This window comes from Polyodon spathula, chromosome 16, assembly GCF_017654505.1.
Source record: "Polyodon spathula isolate WHYD16114869_AA chromosome 16, ASM1765450v1, whole genome shotgun sequence".
In the NCBI taxonomy this organism is placed as follows: Eukaryota; Metazoa; Chordata; class Actinopteri; order Acipenseriformes; family Polyodontidae; genus Polyodon; species Polyodon spathula.
This window is the reverse complement of record NC_054549.1, coordinates 38,048,915-38,071,043: the sequence shown is the minus strand read 5'-3', so window position 1 is coordinate 38,071,043 and position 22,129 is coordinate 38,048,915. Positions and strand designations below refer to the sequence as shown.

General features: G+C 44.1%; 1 protein-coding gene across 1 annotated transcript; it reads left to right on the top strand.

The window, feature by feature from the left end:
* The first annotated feature begins 5,819 nt into the window (after positions 1-5,819).
* LOC121328881 (store-operated calcium entry regulator STIMATE-like) lies at positions 5,820-18,715 on the top strand. The gene is made up of 8 exons (XM_041274014.1): positions 5,820-6,267; positions 12,472-12,520; positions 13,270-13,365; positions 13,663-13,784; positions 16,386-16,498; positions 16,857-16,934; positions 17,082-17,228; positions 17,598-18,715. Exons 1-8 carry the CDS (start codon positions 5,976-5,978, stop codon positions 17,712-17,714), a joined length of 1,014 nt encoding a protein of 337 aa, XP_041129948.1. The 5' UTR covers positions 5,820-5,975; the 3' UTR covers positions 17,715-18,715.
* Positions 18,716-22,129: the final 3,414 nt, after the last annotated feature.

Here is a 22,129-nt window from a genome sequence, read left to right as displayed (position 1 = left end):
CAGTTATTGTGCAGCCGACTCTGCTTGTGCTGTGCATTTCCCATTGTTTACAGGGGTTTGACTCTGCTTGTGCTGTGCATTTCCCATTGTTTACAGGGGTTTGACTGTGCTGCTTGTGCTGTGCATTTCCCATTGTTTACAGGGGTTTGACTGCTGCTTGTGCTGTGCATTTCCCATTGTTTACAGGGGTTTGACTGTGCTGCTTGTGCTGTGCATTTCCCATTGTTTACAGGGGTTTGACTCTGCTGCTTGTGCTGTGCATTTCCCATTGTTTACAGGGGTTTGACTGTGCTGCTTTTGCTGTGCATTTCCCATTGTTTACAGGGGTTTGACTCTGCTTGTGCTGTGCATTTCCCATTGTTTACAGGGGTTTGACTGCTGCTTGTGCTGTGCATTTCCCATTGTTTACAGGGGTTTGACTGTGCTGCTTGTGCTGTGCATTTCCCATTGTTTACAGGGGTTTGACTGTGCTGCTTGTGCTGTGCATTTCCCATTGTTTACAGGGGTTTGACTGTGCTGCTTGTGCTGTGCATTTCCCATTGTTTACAGGGGTTTGACTCTGCTTGTGCTGTGCATTTCCCATTGTTTACAGGGGTTTGACTGCGCTGCTTGTGCTGTGCATTTCCCATTGTTTACAGGGGTTTGACTCTGCTTGTGCTGTGCATTTCCCATTGTTTACAGGGGTTTGACTCTGCTTGTGCTGTGCATTTCCCATTGTTTACAGGGGTTTGACTGTGCTGCTTGTGCTGTGCATTTCCCATTGTTTACAGGGGTTTGACTGTGCTGCTTGTGCTGTGCATTTCCCATTGTTTACAGGGGTTTGACTGTGCTGCTTGTGCTGTGCATTTCCCATTGTTTACAGGGGTTTGACTGTGCTGCTTTTGCTGTGCATTTCCCATTGTTTACAGGGGTTTGACTCTGCTTGTGCTGTGCATTTCCCATTGTTTACAGGGGTTTGACTCTGCTTGTGCTGTGCATTTCCCATTGTTTACAGGGGTTTGACTGTGCTGCTTGTGCTGTGCATTTCCCATTGTTTACAGGGGTTTGACTCTGCTTGTGCTGTGCATTTCCCATTGTTTACAGGGGTTTGACTGTGCTGCTTGTGCTGTGCATTTCCCATTGTTTACAGGGGTTTGACTGTGCTGCTTGTGCTGTGCATTTCCCATTGTTTACAGGGGTTTGACTGTGCTGCTTGTGCTGTGCATTTCCCATTGTTTACAGGGGTTTGACTCTGCTTGTGCTGTGCATTTCCCATTGTTTACAGGGGTTTGACTGTGCTGCTTGTGCTGTGCATTTCCCATTGTTTACAGGGGTTTGACTGCTGCTTGTGCTGTGCATTTCCCATTGTTTACAGGGGTTTGACTGCTGCTTGTGCTGTGCATTTCCCATTGTTTACAGGGGTTTGACAGGGGTGTGCTGCTTGTGCTGTGCATTTCCCATTGTTTACAGGGGTTTGACTCTGCTTGTGCTGTGCATTTCCCATTGTTTACAGGGGTTTGACTCTGCTGCTTGTGCTGTGCATTTCCCATTGTTTACAGGGGTTTGACTGCTGCTTGTGCTGTGCATTTCCCATTGTTTACAGGGGTTTGACTCTGCTTGTGCTGTGCATTTCCCATTGTTTACAGGGGTTTGACTGCTGCTTGTGCTGTGCATTTCCCATTGTTTACACAGGGGTTTGACAGGGGTTTGACTCTGCTGCTTGTGCTGTGCATTTCCCATTGTTTACAGGGGTTTGACTCTGCTGCTTGTGCTGTGCATTTCCCATTGTTTACAGGGGTTTGACTGTGCTGCTTGTGCTGTGCTTTACCACACAGTGTTGTGATTTTACCAGGGTATACTAGGAGTTAAACTCCTAAAACACATTTCAATTTTAATTTATTGGGAAATTCTGTAACCAATCACAAAAGCCACCCTAAACAGCCCTCCATCTCTTTCTAAAGGACTGCAGCATGTGTTTTGTGTAAAGACTGTGTACAGCAGTTATTTGCATAAGGAAGTGGATTCGGAAAGCTGGAATGTGAAAGAAACTGGCATACAATGTACACTTACTACTGTGCAAACACTTGCATCTGTCTTGCATACTTTTGACAAGAGTTAAATGGTGTGTGTATATATATTAATAAATGAAAAGGTTTATCTCCTTTCAAACTCGTATGGTAATGTTGTTTTTTTGGTCAGTATTTGATCTTTATTATCTGGTGGATGTACATAGATGCTCTCTGATGGATCAGCATTGCTCATCTGTATTGGTATTGGGCTCTCAATATGTTTACATGTGCAAATCCCTATTGATACTCTAAGTAATGCATCAGTGAACGACGGGCTCGCTTTCATGTAAATAAAATTGTACATACGTTTGTGGAATATGAGTAACTATTTTAAAGAATTGTGAAAACAAAGCTGTGTGTTTGACTGTGTGTTTATTTATGGGGGTTCATATTCATGTGCATGTATAAGTTTACACAGTGCTTTCCATTAGTAAACGAATCTCAATTCCACAGTGCAGTGTAAACACTTGTGGCTGCCCATCGCTGGGCTCTGGGCACTGTAGCGACTGTCTGCATTTAATACAATTACCTGGGTCCTGTGGTTAAAGTTCAGGGCTTGTCACCAGAAGGTCACCGGTTCAAATCCCACCCCTGCCACTGACTGACTCACTGTGTGTGACCCTGAGCAAGTCACTTCACCTCCTTGTGCTCCGTCCTGTGGATGAGATGTTAAATCAATATCTTATTTTAAGTGACTGCATATAACGCTCAGTTCACAGCCTGCCTCTGTAAAGCGCTTTGTGATGGTGGTCCACTATGAAAGGCGCTATATAAAGATATTATATTACTGTTCTGAGGCTTTTACACAGACAATAGTGCCACCAGTGGCCAGACATTGTCACTGCAGTTATTTCTTCCCGTGTTGACTGTTTCACCAGGTGAACACAGTTTTTCATTTTTGACCAGATTCTTAAAGTCTTCACACTCCTTGATGAAGGCGTTGCCTGAAACAATGTGTCTGTTTAACTGTTCGTATCTAATTCTGGTTTAGGGTTAAATCCATGTAAACAAAAGAGCACAGTAGAGCTGCTGATGTATTGAAGGACAGGCCTTTGTGCTCGGAGGGTTTCAGTGTATTATTTGCGTAGATGCACATCCCAGACGAGAGCGCTGGTTTCTTATGCATTGTCAGTGTCTTGTTATAAGGAGGGAGAGTGTCAGTATCAGCACTGCCTCATCACGCTGCTTATGGTTTGTACTCTTGAGTGTTGAAAGGATGGGAGCTGCGGATTGAGCTCCTCACAGTTACAGCTGTCGATGGCAAGCTGCCTTTCAGCCCTGCAGACCCCTGTGCTGATTTTGTTCTGGACTGTAGTTTTGCACAGCTGTGAGGGGAGGGGAGACATCAGTCTCTCCGCAGCCATGCGTTTCCACTGCAGCCAGTTTCAATCACTGTAGCAGTATAGTCTAGCAGTAGCAAAATGAAGCAAAGAAGGGGGAAAAAAGTGACCTTCGCACCACAGAACCCCGTTAGGAATCCTTTTTTCTCATCGTTGTAATTGATCTCTGTCTGGGCCTTTAGAAACCTGAGGAGCTGTAGTTGGGACTGCAGGCTTGCGAGCACTGGAGCTTGAAAACTTGACTGGCTATGAAAGAACAGACATTAAACATTAGTGCAGCCTTTTTCATGTCTCTACTTGCGCTGCGCACCATGGCAGCCTTCTTGAAATCCATATTACAAGAGCAAGGCCACATCCACCGAGATAAAAAAAAATGTGCTGAAATAATACTCCAGAGACGATAACCTTTCTTTTGACACTACATTGGCAAATGAGAGCGAGAGAGAGAGAGAGACTTAAAACACATTAAAATGCCCAGTCCCTGGACTAATGCAGAACTAATAAGAGCTCTGAACTGCTTGCTAGTAAAAAACAAATCAGTAAAATATATTGAATGTTTAAAGCCTAGATTCTAAAATAATGTTTGAATCATCATTCCTAATAGAACCTGGCAGTGCCTGACACTTCTAACTGTGGGAAGCTCTCTGAAATTGAAATGTTAGAGCGTGCCAAAGTGTCCTCGGTGACACGCTGGCAGACGCACGTGACTTCAGCACATATAGTGACCCGATTCTGGTAACAGAAAGCTGCTCATTGCTTGTTGAGTTTACAGCCATAGGGGTGAAACTTGTTTAGAAAAGGGTATTGCTGTGACAGGGCTGAAAAGCAGATCTCCGGCACTGTGCAGTGCAGGGGGTTCCTGTGAAGTTCCAGGCTGCCGTTAGCACAGCTCTTCCTTTTAGACACACTCTGGGCGGGCAAGAGAGGAAACAGGAAGATTAACACCTAGTAATAAAGATGACAAGCTTGTGCATTTCTTTCTCTATATAGTGAGGACTCTCTTTGCATGCATTCATTACAAGAGACAGTGAAATTGCCCCTGTCTGGAAGTAGACCAGCTGAGAGCGGCCTGCCTCTTGGATTTGCATTCATACAAACTGCTCTGTGTTCAGCTGGTATTCTTGTAAAGTGCATCGTTTACAGCATGTGGAATAACTTCTCATTGTGTGCTCAAGACACAACGCAAGGGTGTACACACAAAAAAAGACCTCAGGATACCAACAGAATCAGAACTGGCTCAACAAAATAATCAAATGTATCCGTTGCATATTACAGTATAATACTTTTTCATTTTTTATTTGTTTTTAGTAAATATGATTTTGTGATTTTTTTTAAATATATATATTTTTTAGAGGGGGGGGGTTACTATCGGGGAATTATATTTTTGAATCGAGTCAGTAACGTAGCCGCGGAACTATAAATTGTTTTCACTCTCGTAGCTCTACGAGCCACGGAATTGATATCGCAATGGAATGTGGGGAGTGTAGTACAGCGCAGACGTATCTGCAGATACAGGAAGGCGTCCGTGTGTTGGACTACATCTCCCAGAGTGCACTGGAAACCACTGAGTGGGCAGAGAGGCTGCGGGGGGGCTGTGGGGGGGCTGTGGGGTGTACTATAGAAGCCAGTGTACCTGTTTATTTGTGTACAGGTGATAGTGTTGTGATTATCTATACTGTATTGCAACGTCTGTAGAGTTCGGGTGGTCACAGGTCATGAACTTAGTAATACAACAAGCGAAAGTCCTGTTTACAACAAATCCGTAACAACGAGACTGCCTGCCTGCCTGTGAGAGAGAATCTGGGAATGACAGCGAGGAAAACGTGTTTAGTACCGCTGTGTAACATGCAGTTGTGAAGCGGATCTGCGTATATCATCGCAAAGGAATACACATTGATGCGAAACAAGAAGAGCCGTGCGTGGCTCTGCAGGGTTAGATTTATGAATGGACGGTTTGCACAGAATCGGACGAAAATAAATATATGCACCGAAAACAGCACAGCCTTGGCAATCAGTGGTCTAGGAAGCAAATCATTTGCCGATTTAATGCGAGTGGGACATCTCAACTGTCCAGCATCACGGATATGATGTGATTAGGACATTCAACTATCCAACATCACGGGTTCAAAAGAAGGGGGTGTAAAACTGACTCGACTAAAAAGTGTTTTGTTTTTTTATTGTTAGTTTTCTATATTGGTGATTCAGCCAAAAACAGAATAAGTAGCTAATAATAACCATGACGGCAGAAAAGCGAGATGATGTGTTTTTAAACTCCAAGCCAAATAGTTAATAACGGAAAGCAGAAATTACACATGTAACAAACACGTCGATTTCACAATGCTACCCTAGGACTAGCTTTGAAAAAAAAAATATATATATATATATATATATATATATATATATATTATTTTTTTTTATTGTAAAATAAATATATAAGTGTTGATTAGCACTGCCGGCTTTGCACCCTTCTCGTTGTGGCGGTGATGCTGGGAGAGGCCAGGATGGACTGAGCTGCTATTCATTTAAACCCAAACTCTTCTCATAGTTGTAGATCTCCAGCAGTCTTACCCCCGGACATCCTATTCGTATGTACAGTGCTGCAGCTGTAGTGCGCTCTGAAGAATCTCGCATCACTTTGAAGCGCAAGCTCGGTGTCTCTGGTTTTTGGTTTGCTGCTTGCGTCTTTTCAGCAATGGCACTGATCCACGATATCAGGAGCGCTGTCATCTCTGCTCCGTCCAGAAACAACACCGTGTCCTCATCGGCAAGCCTGACCCCCACGGCAAGCGACCGGGGCTGTGAGAACGGAGCCCTGATGGACAGCTTTGGGATCTTTCTGCAGGGGCTGCTGGCAGTCGTGGCGTTCAGTACATTGATGCGTAAGTGCTGTGATACTGTACACTGGAAACGCGGATCTGTGGCGTGCAGTACTTTATAATAACCAAATATCACAATTAGGAAATGCAGCTGGGTTAGGGTGTGGGAAGCATTTGCAAAAATGACTGTGTGAATTCTGCTTGGTAAGATAGGGTTCTATTTAATTTATTATTCTAAAATGTCAGTCAAGTTAATGTATTTTGAAATATAGTTGCAACTACAGGATGAGCTACATCCACCCTTCTTGCTAAAACAGAATTGAAATGGAATTTCTTACCTGTTGTTAGAGTTACAGTATTGTTGCGACCAGCCCATTTGTTTTTTCAGTTTTTTCATGAGGTTTGAAAAAATCAACACTGTAAATCCTGATACTGAATCACATCCTGTGCTGGAGGTCACATGGTGGGATTGCTGCTGTGCTGTTGACCTGCAACCCAGGAAGGGATTTGACACCAGGAAGCAACTGAAACTTTAAAAATCCTTTTTTTGTGTTAAAGAAACTAAATCTGGATTCCAGTAAACTAAACAAGCAAGAGGTCTCCAGAGTCCAAAAAGCATCATATTCTCCTGGTAAAACCTGCAGTGGCTCAGCGTGCTGTGCAGTGGGAGTCCCGTTTCTCAAGTTCTTTACTCTGTTGACAGCCTGTTTGGTGAGGTGTGTACGCTTATTGACAAGGAGTTCACTTTCCTTCATACAGTACCCTTACAGCTCTGCAATTCACTAACACATGGGTGCAGACCTGCCTAAGGCAGCCTGTGCCACGTCTCTCTTTACCCTTAGATATCAGTTTTTAATATGCATTACTAAATCAATCTAGAATTGAAGTGAAGGCAGTGGTGGGATAAAAGCAAGTGGGTTTTATTGAGATCTGTAGAGAGGACTGTAGTTTGTTCCATGCGTTCCTGTTTTGTCTTTGCAGTTTCATTCCCAGTTCACTTGATGGATGTTTCTGTGTTATCGTTCTGTTCTTGTAGCACCTTCAGGTCTCTCCTAGTAGCCTGAAGAAATTCCTCAGCAAATTCTCAGGGCTCTGGAACTGTACCATTAAAATATATATATATATATATATATATATATATATATATATATATATATATATATATATATATATATATATATATATATATATATACCAAAAACACAATCTAATAGAATCAGAGTCTCTCTCAAGGCTGGTGATGAACACAGAGAGCCGAGCCATAGATTCTCTGTGGACATCGTGATAAGGGTTTACATTATTCTGTTTACTCTGCTTATCAAAGTTTAATGAGGGACAGATTTCAGGAGCCAGTCCCAGAGCAATGAGCAGTCACTGAGCTCCATTGTAAGCTAATGCACCGAAACCCTTTCAGCTGGCTTGGTGCATTAGTATGCAAACACCATGCGAATGGGGCTGGTGTTGAGTTACACTGCCAGACCCATCTCGTGAAAGAGCTGGCTGCACAATTATTAGGAGACTGTGTGTATAAACAGTGCTCTTGCAGTGTACAGGCGAGCATGGTAGCCTACAGGTCTGTGCACAGCTACAGCCCAGTAAACCGTTTCTCATAAATACTGCCTCTAGAGCTGGTGATATCCTAATGTATGTGGAGCCTACAGTACTACATTTAGCAGTGCTGAAGCCATGTCACAGTGCAGTGATTATCAGACCAGCAAAGGCAATACAAGAGAAGGAGCTGATGGCATTGCGCTGGCCCCAGGTCTGTGAGCTGTGTGTGTTCAGGACACCATGCCCATGTATTTCGAGTCATGGCTAATGCAATGCAGCCCCCCCTGAGTACACTGTGTAACTCTGTTGTAGTCATGCCTTGCAGTTCAGTTTGTGATTCACACTAATATCAGTCTCATTGCTTGTGTTGAGGAGCAGTGTTGTTTAAAGTCTCTTCTGTGTTTATGCTGAGCAGGTATCTTCTACAAGCGAACCAGGACTCTGACTGCTAATGAATTGAAACAGTCCAGTGCATCCTGATGTACACTCAGTTTTCCTCCTGTACTGTGTTAAGACCTTGTGGCAGATGAACGTTCAAATGATTTTTTTTTGTCATTTAAGAGCTGTTTGTGCCTCTTTCTTTTCAGTAGTGACTCTGCTTCCTAAGCTGGCTCTTGCACAGTGCATCAATAATCATTTGTCATGATTCTTCTTTTTTTTTTTTTAAATGGGATAATGAGAGTTCAAACCCAAGCTCTGCCTTATAGCACAGATGCTCATGGCTAATATTGAACAGGAAAAGTTGGAAAAGTTAAAGCAATTTCAGTTCCATTCTCCTGCAAGTCAAAGTAACTCAAGCCTTTCTTTCTTGCTAATCGTGTTGAAAGAGTTCATTTCCAGTGAACGCTTTGCAGTTACTAGACACACGTGAGCCCTAACCCCGAGCCTCGTGAAATGTCAGAGCACCACACTTCAGTACACTTCTGCTGCTGCTCTTAATGAACTGGTTTTATATATATATATATATATATATATATATATATATATATATATATATATATATATATATATATATATATATATATATATATACACACACCTTTACAGAAAAGTCAAGAGCCTTGAAATATGTGTGCAGGCCGAGCTGCTGCTAGATGTGCAAGATGTGATGAAGGTTACAGTGAGTTTCATTGCTACGTTGTTCAAATGTGTGAGCATGTGGAGACTAGTTTAACGATGCCCATGATATGACAACCTGTGAATAAGTAGCTCGGTAGGTAAGTCAGGTACAAACAGTGTTGCTGGTTTATGGTGCTAGGTGTGACTGTCTTCACCCCAAGTGCTCAGTCAGCTGAATGTCTCGTTATCCCTGAATAAGCATTTGATTTTATTGTGCTTTATAAGAGCATGCCATGCGTTTGCTATGAAGTCTATTGGTGTTTGCAGAATGACTAGGCAGGAGTGTTTGTGACCCCCAGCAATCTGTTTGTACTGCAGAGGTGACGTCACAGAAACGTGATGTCATGACTTCATGAAGATTCTGATCTCCGGTGGTGTTTTACGCTGTCACAGGCAGTGATGGAACTCCCTCGAATTGTACTGACCTGTTTCTTCACTGGCACTGACTCTGTCATCATTAAAAAGTCATTTGCTGCTGCAAAAAAACTGAAGGCAGTTCAGTGAAAGCCGTAGTGTACAGTCAGTAAGAAACCTCTTGTTGATTCAAAGTTAAAAACAAACCACCTCTGTGATGGGTTTGGAGTGAGGATGGGTTAGTGAAATAATCGGACTGAAAAGCATCTAGAGCAGGCATGGAACGCATGCACAGTAATTACTCAATGCTATTCCTCTAAAAAAAAAAAACTAGGGGGAGGGGGCGCTCATGAAATATTGTTCTGACATGAATTCAGCACAAGCCTGGGGATCTTGTTTGTTCAGCTGTCAGGGTGTGTGTTAACCAGACCGGTGTCATACTTCAGGGATATTTAACAACAAGACTATAATCTGTGCTTTGAGGGGGGTAATCAATTGCAAAGACAGCACCTGCCTTGCTTTCATGTTCTTCAACTCCAGTGACTGTGAGAATCACACACTTACAAAATCACACTGAGGTGCGAAGCAGATGCACAGCTCGATACAAGGAAGGCAGCTCCCTGAGTTCAGCTGTTTATTTACAGTGAAACATGCTTTATTGTACTTGTTATTTAACCATAACACTCCACCTTCCTGGAGTGCTGTGGTTATTGTACTCATGAGGACGACTGTAACCCACTCCCACTCTCCCTGTCAGGGGCATCCGGGTTATTCAACTCATTCACAGAGGAACTGCAGCTCTAGCAGTGATCACAGAGTAACTGCAGCTCTAGCAGTGATCACAGAGTAACTGCAGCTCTCTAGCAATGATCACAGAGGAACTGCAGCGCTCTAGCAATGATCACAGAGTAACTGCAGCTCTAGCAATGATTACAGAGTAACTGCAGCTCTAGCAATGATCACAGAGTAACTGCCGCTCTCTAGCAGTGTTCACAGAGTAACTGCAGCTCTAGCAATGATCACAGAGTAACTGCAGCTCTAGCAATGATCACAGAGTAACTGCAGCTCTCTAGCAGTGTTCACAGAGTAACTGCAGCTCTAGCAGTGATCACAGAGTAACTGCAGCTCTCTAGCAATGATCACAGAGTAACTGCAGCTCTCTAGCAATGATCACAGAGTAACTGCAGCTCTCTAGCAGTGATCACAGAGTAACTGCAGCTCTCTAGCAATGATCACAGAGTAACTGCAGCTCTCTAGCAATGATCACAGAGTAACTGCAGCTCTCTAGCAGTGTTCACAGAGTAACTGCAGCTCTCTAGCAGTGTTCACAGAGTAACTGCAGCTCTCTAGCAATGATCACAGAGTAACTGCAGCTCTCTAGCAGTGTTCACAGAGTAACTGCAGCTCTCTAGCAGTGTTCACAGAGTAACTGCAGCTCTAGCAATGATCACAGAGTAACTGCAGCTCTCTAGCAGTGTTCACAGAGTAACTGCAGCTCTCTAGCAGTGTTCACAGAGTAACTGCAGCTCTCTAGCAATGATCACAGAGTAACTGCAGCTCTCTAGCAATGATCACAGAGTAACTGCAGCTCTCTAGCAGTGTTCACAGAGTAACTGCAGCTCTCTAGCAGTGTTCACAGAGTAACTGCAGCTCTCTAGCAGTGTTCACAGAGTAACTGCAGCTCTCTAGCAATGATCACAGAGTAACTGCAGCTCTCTAGCAGTGTTCACAGAGTAACTGCAGCTCTCTAGCAGTGTTCACAGAGTAACTGCAGCTCTCTAGCAGTGTTCACAGAGTAACTGCAGCTCTCTAGCAGTGTTCACAGAGTAACTGCAGCTCTCTAGCAGTGTTCACAGAGTAACTGCAGCTCTAGCAATGATCACAGAGTAACTGCAGCTCTAGCAATGATCACAGAGTAACTGCAGCTCTCTAGCAATGATCACAGAGTAACTGCAGCTCTCTAGCAGTGTTCACAGAGTAACTGCAGCTCTCTAGCAATGATCACAGAGTAACTGCAGCTCTCTAGCAGTGTTCACAGAGTATCTGCAGCTCTCTAGCAATGATCACAGAGTAACTGCAGCTCTCTAGCAGTGTTCACAGAGTAACTGCAGCTCTCTAGCAGTGTTCACAGAGTAACTGCAGCTCTAGCAATGATCACAGAGTAACTGCAGCTCTAGCAATGATCACAGAGTAACTGCAGCTCTAGCAATGTTCACAGTGTATTCTTAATTTTTGCTGACCTCTGATACCAAGTAATCTCTGTATAAATCTAAAGGCGCTTAATCATAAAAAAAGAAAAATAACGTGTTTCTATCTCTTTTTGTAATGTATAGCGTGCTCCGTTGTTTGCATGGTCTAGTGCACATTCAGCACTGTCCTGACATTTACAGTATGGTATCAAGGTTTTTTTTTTTCTCTTGTTTTGTTCAGTCTACACATCTCAGTGTATTAGAATGTGTCTTGCCTTCAGGGAGCTCCCTGTTCTTCATGCAGGACTATATTGGGCTGATAAAGCTAATGGTTTCTTGTTTGTGGTCACGTCAGCAAGCCAGGGACTCATTTGCTGGAGTTAATATCCTTCAAGGTTAATTAAGGTCTTGTGCAGGCAGGCCACACTACTCACTCATACTGATTACAATCCTGACTTGTAACAAATGGATCAGTTTTAAATTGCTTTATTATTGAATATTAGAAGATAAATAATGCATTGTTTTCTTTTGGTTCCTAACTATACTTTAAAGGAGTGGAGGGCAAGGTTTTAAATCCATATTCCTGGGGTCCCTGAGTTGTAGTGTGGAGGATGAGTCATACAGTCAGGGGAGCGCAGGTTTGTATCCTGGCTGTGCCAAGTTGCTGGCCCTTGCTGGGAATTCCGCAGGGAGTGTTGCTTTGACCCCGGGAGGCAAAATGGTCAGGAACTGTTTCTCCGCACTGTGCTTGAGCGGCCCCTACTGTCCAGGCGCTCGACCTGCAGACCTGGCCTTTGTTCTCCCCGGGGCTGGCAGCTCACCAGCGTCTGCTCTGGGACCCCTGGATTTTAAAGAAGTGATTGAACCTGCCTGCAGAGAAGAGCAGGCTCTGCAGTCCTGCTTAAGGTGGACTTTTCCTTGGCTGGCTCGCTCACTCTGCAACATGAGGCTGTACCAGTTCCATTGCCTTCATATTGGTTAGCGTACAGTAGCGCAGACCGGACCTGTTTCTATTGTGTTGTGTTGCTAATTCAAATGTCTCCTTCTGTTGCAGTGAAGCGCTTCCGGGAACCGAAGCATGAGAGACGGCCGTGGAGGATATGGTAACATGATCACTGCTGCTCGCTCTTCTACTGAAATACATTTAGCATTTTAACATCCTCATATCACCATGCTCAAGGGTCCTAGGTAGAATTGAACAGGATTGGTGAACTCATCCCAAACTAGAATCGTTTCTGTGAGTTTGGGAGAAGCCACGAGTTGAAAGCGCTGTGTTTGCTCTGTCTCACGATAAAGCCTACCTATGTATGTCAATGCATGCAGTACTGAGGGTTGAGAGCCTGGCTTCTTTCGTGTTGGAACCTGTGGCTCTGGTACCATGGTAGTGGAGTGTCGCAGCTCCTCCACGCTTCACCCCATTGGTTTAGATCCGCAGTTATGTTTACAGAAACCCAGCTGGCGTTTCAACAGGGAGGAACGCTGAACGAAACAGGAACTGAGAACAACGGGCACCCAGTCTGGAAAGCAGGGTCTTGTAAACTGAGACTTGTATGTAGGGTTACATTACCACAGAGGAACAGAAACAAACACAGTGTAGTGTCTAAAACCTGTTTCAAGTGCTGGGGAGGATCCTGTTTGTTTGTTTTTTAATGATACAGACATCAGTGTAAATCAATGTAGAGTCTCGTGTTTTGTTATTGCTGTGTGTGTGCGTCTGTCTGTGCGCGTGCATGTGTGCGTGTCAGCGTGTGTGTGTGTGTGGTACAGGGGATGGGGCTTCTACAATAAGATGATGAGTCCTGTCATTCTCACTCATGTTGAAGACCTGTCACTAAGCCTGCTTCTCTCACAGGTTTTTGGACACTTCCAAGCAGGCTATTGGGATGCTGTTCATTCACTTTGCAAACGTTTATTTATCAGACCTCACTGAAGAGGACCCCTGCTCCCTGTAAGTGATTTCATTTTACTAGCGCTGGGTGGAGGGGCAGCTGTTTGCATGGGTTAAAATGTGCATGTGGCACGTAGGTGTTACCCTCAGGGTAGATCCAGAAGCATGTGCTCAGTGTAAGGGGTTTGCATTCAGTAATGTTTTCAAGTGAATGCTGGAGTTGTGTTGCACACGTATAATATTCCAGGAAGGTCCAGACTAAGGTTTTCTGCACAGTAGGGGAGTGTTTCCTTGTTGTAACCTGGTGCAGGTGCAGTGACGTGGTGCTCCTCTCTCCCCTCTCCTCTCTGGCTGCAGGTACCTCATCAATTTCCTGCTGGACGCCACGCTGGGGATGCTGGTGATCTACACGGGGGTGCGTGTGGTCTCGTGGCTCGTGGAGTGGCAGCAGTGGGACGCTCTGCGCTTCGGGGAGTATGGTAAGAACCACACCTTACACTCCAGAGACCCTGCGGAACTCACACTGTTTCAAACACATCTGAAAGCAGGGTTGGAACCATGCGCTGATATCACGGCGCGGTACGCATCACGACATGCAGGCTGCAATACCATCTGATATCACGGCGCGGTACGCATCACGACATGCAGGCTGCAATACCATCTGATATCACGGCGCGGTACGCATCACGACATGCAGGCTGCAATACCATCTGATATCACGGCGCGGTACGCATCACGACATGCAGGCTGCAATACCATCTGATATCACGGCGCGGTACGCATCACGACATGCAGGCTGCAATACCATCTGATATCACGGCGCGGTACGCATCACGACATGCAGGCTGCAATACCATCTGATATCACGGTGTGTGCTGGACCTGAGGGGCCACTTGTAAGATCAAATGGCTATTTATGATGAGATAAAGGGAGGGTCTGTATTCATATCAACTATAAACACACTCCTCCTTCTGTCAAGAACCACAAGATGACAGTAAATAAACACTAAAGCAGGTGCACCTCTTTGTTGAAAAAGCAGATGAACATTTTGAAACGACTATGTGCACGGCCGGTTTAATCTGCTCACTGTAGAGTCACTGCCTTATTAACTCAAAAGTATTTCCTCAGAAATATTGTTTGTGTTTGTGGATGCATTACACCTGGGACTGAATTCATTAACTGGCATCAACAAGACATGTCTCCTTGCATTGACTGATCGTATAAGAACTGACATACAAACCACTAGGTGTCGCTATACCCTTACCAGCCTCACTTCACATTCTCCCTTTGAATGCTTCTGGAGTCAGCGTGACATTTTCAGAAAGGCTAAAAGAAACTTCAGTGGCAACATTCTGGACTTTCTGATTTGTAGACGCTGAACGTTCTTAAATGTAGCTGTGTTGAGTGTTTGATAGTTAGGGATGAGACCTGAAACTCTTCTCATGTTTGGAAGCAGCCAGCATGCAGGATGAGAGCTCTGAAACGCAGCCTGGCTCTGTGCTCCAGTGATATTTAGAAAGGATGACAGAAGCCCCTTGTCTCGTCTGTAGATGAGTGAGAGGCTTGGGTTTCTTCCACAGCATCACCTGACCTGTTCATGTTACAAGAGGTGCCATCCTCACTGAAATAGCAGTCTGACGGAATGTGCTCACTGAAGACTTCCTTAATAGGTACAGCCAGTGTTTATAAGAGCTTCACGGTGAGGGCCCTGGAGTGCAATGTAGCTTTTTATTGGGGTGAAGTGTTCTAGCTATGCAGGGTAGCGTGCTGTTATATTAAAAAGCTTTGCTGTCAGACTGTTATGATGTAGCTAATTATTAAAACACTGAGTTTCACTTTCTCAATTACTTTTCTACATCATGAAGTATTTCTAGTGATTGATGAGGATCCTGTTGGATCCTGAGTCTCTTGGTTTTTAATTCTCTGTACGATAGAGAGAGACAATAAATACATTTATTTATTTGAGAGTTTATGAATTTATAGTGTATTCTAATAAAAAAAAAGAGAGATTGAACGTCCATAACAAGAAGTCAAGAACCCCCCCACATCTCAATGCTGACTAAGCCCTCTTCATTCTGCACAGATTGTGTTTCTGTTTGAAGGGGGGCGGTGGGCAGTTACGTTTCCGTGAAGTCCCGCAGTTCACCAGTAGCTTTTTATGAGAAGGCACAGAGGGGGTGTTTTGAGCTGGGGGTCTGGGGTCTGGCGCACAGGACTGAAACTTCACAAGCTGAAGAATCAAACTCTTCCCAGTAACTACTCCCTCATTGCAGGAACCTGGTAACTCCTAATCCTTCAGGGATGGGAGTGTCTTCTATGGACATTGGCACAGTGAGAGTGTTTGCATTGGAAGCGAGTGTGATGAAGTCTGTTCATTATAAAGGCAGTGTCTTGGATGGGGGCCAGTGTTCCCTGCTCCACAGTGAATTGAAATGATTCGCTCCTATATAAGGAGTGCTGTAGCTCTGCCAGGTTAACAGTGCAGCAATGGGACTGTCCTAACAGTAAGCGAGGGGAGGGGTGGTTACGTATCCAAACTGAACTGTGTTTGTATAACACAGCGGTCCTGCTTCGTCTGGCACATTTGAAATTCATCAGGGTTATTTTTTTCTTTTTTTTTTTTTTTACACCCTGTAATTCAGTCCTTTTTTCTCCCCCCAAATAGCGGGGGTATTCCAGTAGCTCTCAGTCCAACTTCTGTCAAATTTCTGAAAGTGATAGAAGTGACATCATTGTTATTGGGCTCTTTACTAAATGGTGCAGCTGTAAACAGTTTCAGACAGAATGAGGGCAGAACTGGTGAACGTACTCTTACTTTAGATCCAGGACATTCAATTAAACCATCGTATCCTTGTTGCCAATGATTCTTCAGGGATGGCAGTAAGACTCCCATTGCAGAGCACTTCCTTCCTGGTTTTACTGTGAGTTTAATAAGACACACCTGAGCTTCTTACCTGTACACTGGTGCTAATCAAGCACGTGTTCAAACCTGCAAGGGGAGTCTCATTTCCATCCCCTGTTATTTCATGGTAAGTGTATCATGTGAGGCGCTGTTTGACTGTGGGCTGTGTGTGTTTCAGGAGAGCCCCTGCAGTGCAGTGCCTGGGTGGGCCAGTGCGCTCTCTACATCCTCATCATGATGTTTGAGAAGGTCGTGATCATCCTGGTCTTGCTCTTACCTCAGTGGAAGAAGGTCAGTGCTCCTGGATCAGTGACACAGTATACAGGGACTTAGCAGGAGGCTGTGTGCACCCTGAACTTGCAAAATATACATGTAACTCTGACATGACCCTTAGACAAGTTTCCCATTGTAAAAGAATAGCAAAGTGCAGTAACGCACGGTAATGCATAGGTTAGCTTTGTAAAGCACCAGAGAAATGGTAAAGCATATTATAAAAGCATACCAGACCATGGTGTGCTATGGTAAAAGCATGAGGTGGGGGGTGACTACAATATTACTGTGCAGATTTACTGTGGTGAACTTTAATAAGATGTGTTCCTAATTATGGTTCATTTCCCTATGCAATCCTGTTTCTGTGTTTTTTCTGCAGCTTGCGCTCCTGAATCCCATTGAGAACCCCCAGCTGGAACTGGCCATTGTTATGTTGATAGTTCCCTTCTTTGTCAATGTAAGTGCACCGCCCCTAAACAGTGGATACATGACAGTGAAGAGGTCCTGGTTATGGTCTGTCTGCGGATGAATGTATCATGATGTGACTCTGTATTTGCATGCATGTCTGTCAGGGCAGTAACCCTGTTCTCTGTGGCCCTACCAGGCGCTGATGTTCTGGGTGGTTGATAACTTCCTCATGAAGAAGGGGAAGACGAAAGCCAAGCTGGAGGAGGAGAGAGGGGACGATTCTCACAGCAGCAGAAAGGTCCGTTATCGGCGGGCTCACTCTCACGAGGAGTCCGAGTCAGAGGTGAGCAGCCCGGGGAGACTCCTGCACCCGCACACCGGCCAGGCTTCTAACCGTAGGGATCCAGGGGGGTTCCCTTGCTCTTAGCCGGGGGCACGGTTCATTCTGTTACAGGAATGGAAATGAGACTCCCGTTGCACAGAGGGTTATCTGTGTTTAGCAAGACACACCTGAGCTTGTTGCATTTACACTGTGGCCAGTCAGACTTGTAGTCAGCTCTGGAATGCGTGAAACTGCTGTGCAATACGAGTCTTCCTTCCAGCCCTGGTCTCCACGCACACACATTGCAGTAGAAACATTGTAGTGTAGTCCTGCACATTGTCTCCAAGCATGGGATGGTTTTAAGCAGCTGTCTGTGTGTCTGTGTGTCAGATCCTGATCTCCGCTGATGATGAGATGGATGACTCTGATGGAGAAGATGATCTGAGGAGGCTGACGAATTCCAAACCCCTCAAGAAGAAGAAGCACCGGCTCGGGCTGCCGGTATGACCCGCCCCTCAGCCCAGTGCTGCCATCCCGAGAGGAGACTGCTCCACTGGACCGGTCCAGTGGGCTCTCAGAACCCCACTAAACTACGCCCCTTCCAGGGAAACTAACGGACAGAGCAAGGAGTATCAAAGAGAGGTCGGCAGTCGACGCCAGGGATTTTCACACGTCAACCCAGCGTTGAAATTAAAAAGACTGTAAATATATATATATCTCCTCTACAACTTTATAATGTTTGTTCTTGCTTTCCCATCCTCTAGTCTATGTACCATTACCATTCTGTCACAATAGGGCTGCTTTTTAAAGGGTTAGTAAACCAGGTATCAAACTGCATTGTCGGATCACTGCCCTTGTTTCAGAGAGCAAAGCTTTAGAGTCGCAGGACAGCTTTATTACCGTGTTATTGGAGTCCTCTGTTGTTTTTCTTTTAATCTGTGAAGGTGTTTTATTTCTTTTCCACAACAGAAAGGAAGGGCAAGTTAAAGACATATATTCAATATATATTCGTTGTGGTTGCTCCAGTTTTGTTTGGTGACGGTGATGATGATGAAGCACATGTGGACAGGGGTCCTGTGTGTGCATAAGAAGAGCTGTGGCACTCCTGCAGCCCCACACATGGTGAGAAGAACATGTCTGAAGCAGGTAAAATGCTTTGTCTTCTCAGTGTGACCAGCAGAGGAGAAATCGCGCTTTTCAGAGCTTGTTTCAATGGCTTTCCAGCAAAAGCATACTGAGCTGGCTGAAGCGAGGCTGAGTAACTCCCACTGGTCTGCTGGGGCTGGAAAGACTAAAACTCAGCACACTGAATACTTGTTACAGTACGGCTTGACTTCATTTCTTAAAGGTACTTCTGTTGCATTGTAGCGCTAACACAAACTGCTGTAACCAGTACATTTAGATCAACGGGAATGTTCAGCTCTCATTAGGCACTGAGAACAGCAACAAAGCGCTTATCTAACAATATTACTGACTTGTTTTTACCAACTGAATGTCTTCAGATTTTTTCAGGGACCTAGCTGTAAAGCACGCATACATAGTATCTTAGAAACTTACCTGCTATTATTATATTATTATTATTATTATTATTATTATTATTATTATTATTATTATTATTTTGAAGTGCCTCACCATTAACCTGATGGAACCTGAAGGAGCTGAAATTCACCGCTGGTTCTGAGAGAGCAAAGAATTAAGACCATTAGAATCCCTGTGGCTTCCTGTTGCTGCGATAATAAATCTATTAACAAAGCGAGTTTACAGGCTTGCTTTGTTTAGTGTTCATACAACATGATGAATTATCATAACGTGTTGCCTTTTTTTGCACCAGAAATAATTTAAAGAAAAACATTAACATAAATCAGAGTTATTATTATTGTTATTATTATTAGTTTCATATGCTTTGTAAATACTATTTATTTAACATGTTTAAAAAAACATATATATGTCATTTAAAAAACCAATATGATCAAAATCAAAGAGGATTTTTCAGGAACATTTTAACACTGTGAAGCGAGGCGAGAGACAGGAACACAGATTCTTGTTGGGTGCGTTCTCTTTTGTCTCCTCGTAACCTCGACTCGTCTGGGTTCTTTTATATAATCTAATGCTAAAAGTCCACAGGGAATCTCTTCTACAGTAATATACTGTCAAAGCCCCCTTGCGTTGACCAGCGCGGTCCTGTTCTGTGAAAACTGAACCAGGTTACAGTTTGACTGGCTGACATTATCGTGAGGGGGACGGGTCGTGAATTGTATTTGCAGATATAACATATTATTTCTAAATGTGTGTTGTGGACCACAACTAACCTGACCTGAGTTTAAAAAGAGGTTAAGTTAGACAAAACCTTATTTATAAAGGGACCATCTTTTTCATGTCTTTGAAGTGAGTCTGTTTTAATGTCATGGAAACAGCGGTGCTGCTTGATATCGCGGGACAGGGTTACTTTGAAGTGAGTCTGTTTTAATGTCATGTAAACAGCGGTGCTGCTTGATATCGCGGGACAGGGTTACTTTGAAGTGAGTCTGTTTTAATGTCATGTAAACAGCGGTGCTGCTTGATATCGCGGGACAGGGTTACTTTGAAGTAGTTTGCTTAACTGTGCTTTAAGGTATTTAGGTGAAAAGCCAAACTCAAGCAGCGAGAAAACAGCAGCAGGATCTCTATAGAGATAAGTGGGGCTGCAGTGATTGGATCTGTCGCTGTTTAGACTATTAAAATAGATGAGGAACATGGTTCTGCATTTCTGAACTGGGATGAACCCTGCAGTACTGGGGGGGGGGGGGGGGATCTTAACGAGAGGTCTTGACTACGTGTACTTCCATTATATAAAAGGGTTTCAATAAAGTTTATGCAAAAAAATTGTGTTTTTACAAATTGTCATTTTTTATTTTATTGTTATTTTTATTTTTTTTTTTATTTTTATTTTTATTTATTTTTTTAACGTAATCCTTCTATAAATGTGACTCACGGGACCCTAATCACAAAATGCAGTGTTGCTGTACCCTCACATTCACGGGACCCTAATCACAAAATGCAGTGTTGCTGTACCCTCACATTCACGGGACCCTAATCACAAAATGCAGTGTTGCTGTACCCTCACATTCACGGGACCCTAATCACAAAATGCAGTGTTGCTGTACCCTCACATTCACGGGACCCTAATCACAAAATGCAGTGTTGCTGTACCCTCACATTCACAGGACCCTAATCACAAAATGCAGTGTTGCTGTACCCTCACATTCACGGGACCCTAATCACAAAATGCAGTGTTGCTGTACCCTCACATTCACAGGACCCTAATCACAAAATGCAATGTTGCTGTACCCTCACATTCACGGGACCCTAATCACAAAATGCAGTGTTGCTGTACCCTCACATTCAGAGGAACCCTAATCACAAAATGCAGTGTTGCTGTACCCTCACATTCACGGGACCCTAATCACAAAATGCAGTGTTGCTGTACCCTCACATTCACGGGACCCTAATCACAAAATGCAGTGTTGCTGTACCCTCACATTCACGGGACCCTAATCACAAAATGCAATGTTGCTGTACCCTCACATTCACGGGACCCTAATCACAAAATGCAGTGTTGCTGTACCCTCACATTCACGGGACCCTAATCACAAAATGCAGTGTTGCTGTACCCTCACATTCACGGGACCCTAATCACAAAATGCAGTGTTGCTGTACCCTCACATTCACGGGACCCTAATCACAAAATGCAGTGTTGCTGTACCCTCACATTCACGGGACCCTAATCACAAAATGCAGTGTTGCTGTACCCTCACATTCACGGGACCCTAATCACAAAATGCAGTGTTGCTGTACCCTCACATTCACGGGACCCTAATCACAAAATGCAGTGTTGCTGTACCCTCACATTCACGGGACCCTAATCACAAAATGCAGTGTTGCTGTACCCTCACATTCACAGGACCCTAATCACAAAATGCAGTGTTGCTGTACCCTCACATTCACGGGACCCTAATCACAGAACTTAAGTCTTTTTAAGGAATATTTTGGTAGGAACGTTTTCTGAGGCCGGGTTCTTCATTAATTCAATCATGCTCACAATTGACCAAAACTGTTATTTTCATTCTTTCCAAAGAACTTACGGAATTGTTTCCAAATTCTCGTTAACAAAACAAATAAATAAAACAAAACAGGCCTTAAAGTATTGTGACTGGAGCCTGTTCTTGCGATTGGATTCAGCGCCCGCTTCATTCTGACCTCATAAGGTTTTTAAATTGAGCTGCCTTGCTGCTGTGCAGGTCTTGAGTTGCCATTGCCATATCTTCAGCTCAATCAAGGACAGTGTACCCTGAATCGCTTTTCAGCGTGCAGCGTGCAGCAGACATTGGGGCGCGTATATCATGAAGTAATACAGTAGAACCCCACACCCCAGTTTAACTTCACGCCCGTCCGCTCTTGTTTACTACAAGAGTGAGTCAGCAGCTGCATCTTCATCAGTAGCAGCTTGTGTCTGAAGTTTAAAACACTCCGGCCATGAGCAGGTGCTGCTATCAAGAGACAAACACTGACAACTGATGCCCTCCCTGCGTTCATTCAGAGATATTTATACTCCTGCTGGTGCCTGCTGTTAGGAATTGGGTTATTCCCAATTTCCATTCTGTTCCATTGGCTGTTTGAACTGCTTTCAAACAGCTTTCAGCTCCACTTGCTGTGGCATCTCTTCATGCAGTGACTTGCATGACCTGATTTTGTTCATTTTATTTTTTTACTTTACAGTTGTCCAAGACTGCAGGAGGGGTGGCAATAAGACTGCCATTGCATAGCAGTTTGATCCATTCCTGGTTTTTACTATAAAATAATGTACCTGTACACCGTGCGGCTAATCAAGCTGGCAGTTAAAACTGGAGCACATGAAACTGCTGTGGAACAGGAGTCTTTATTGT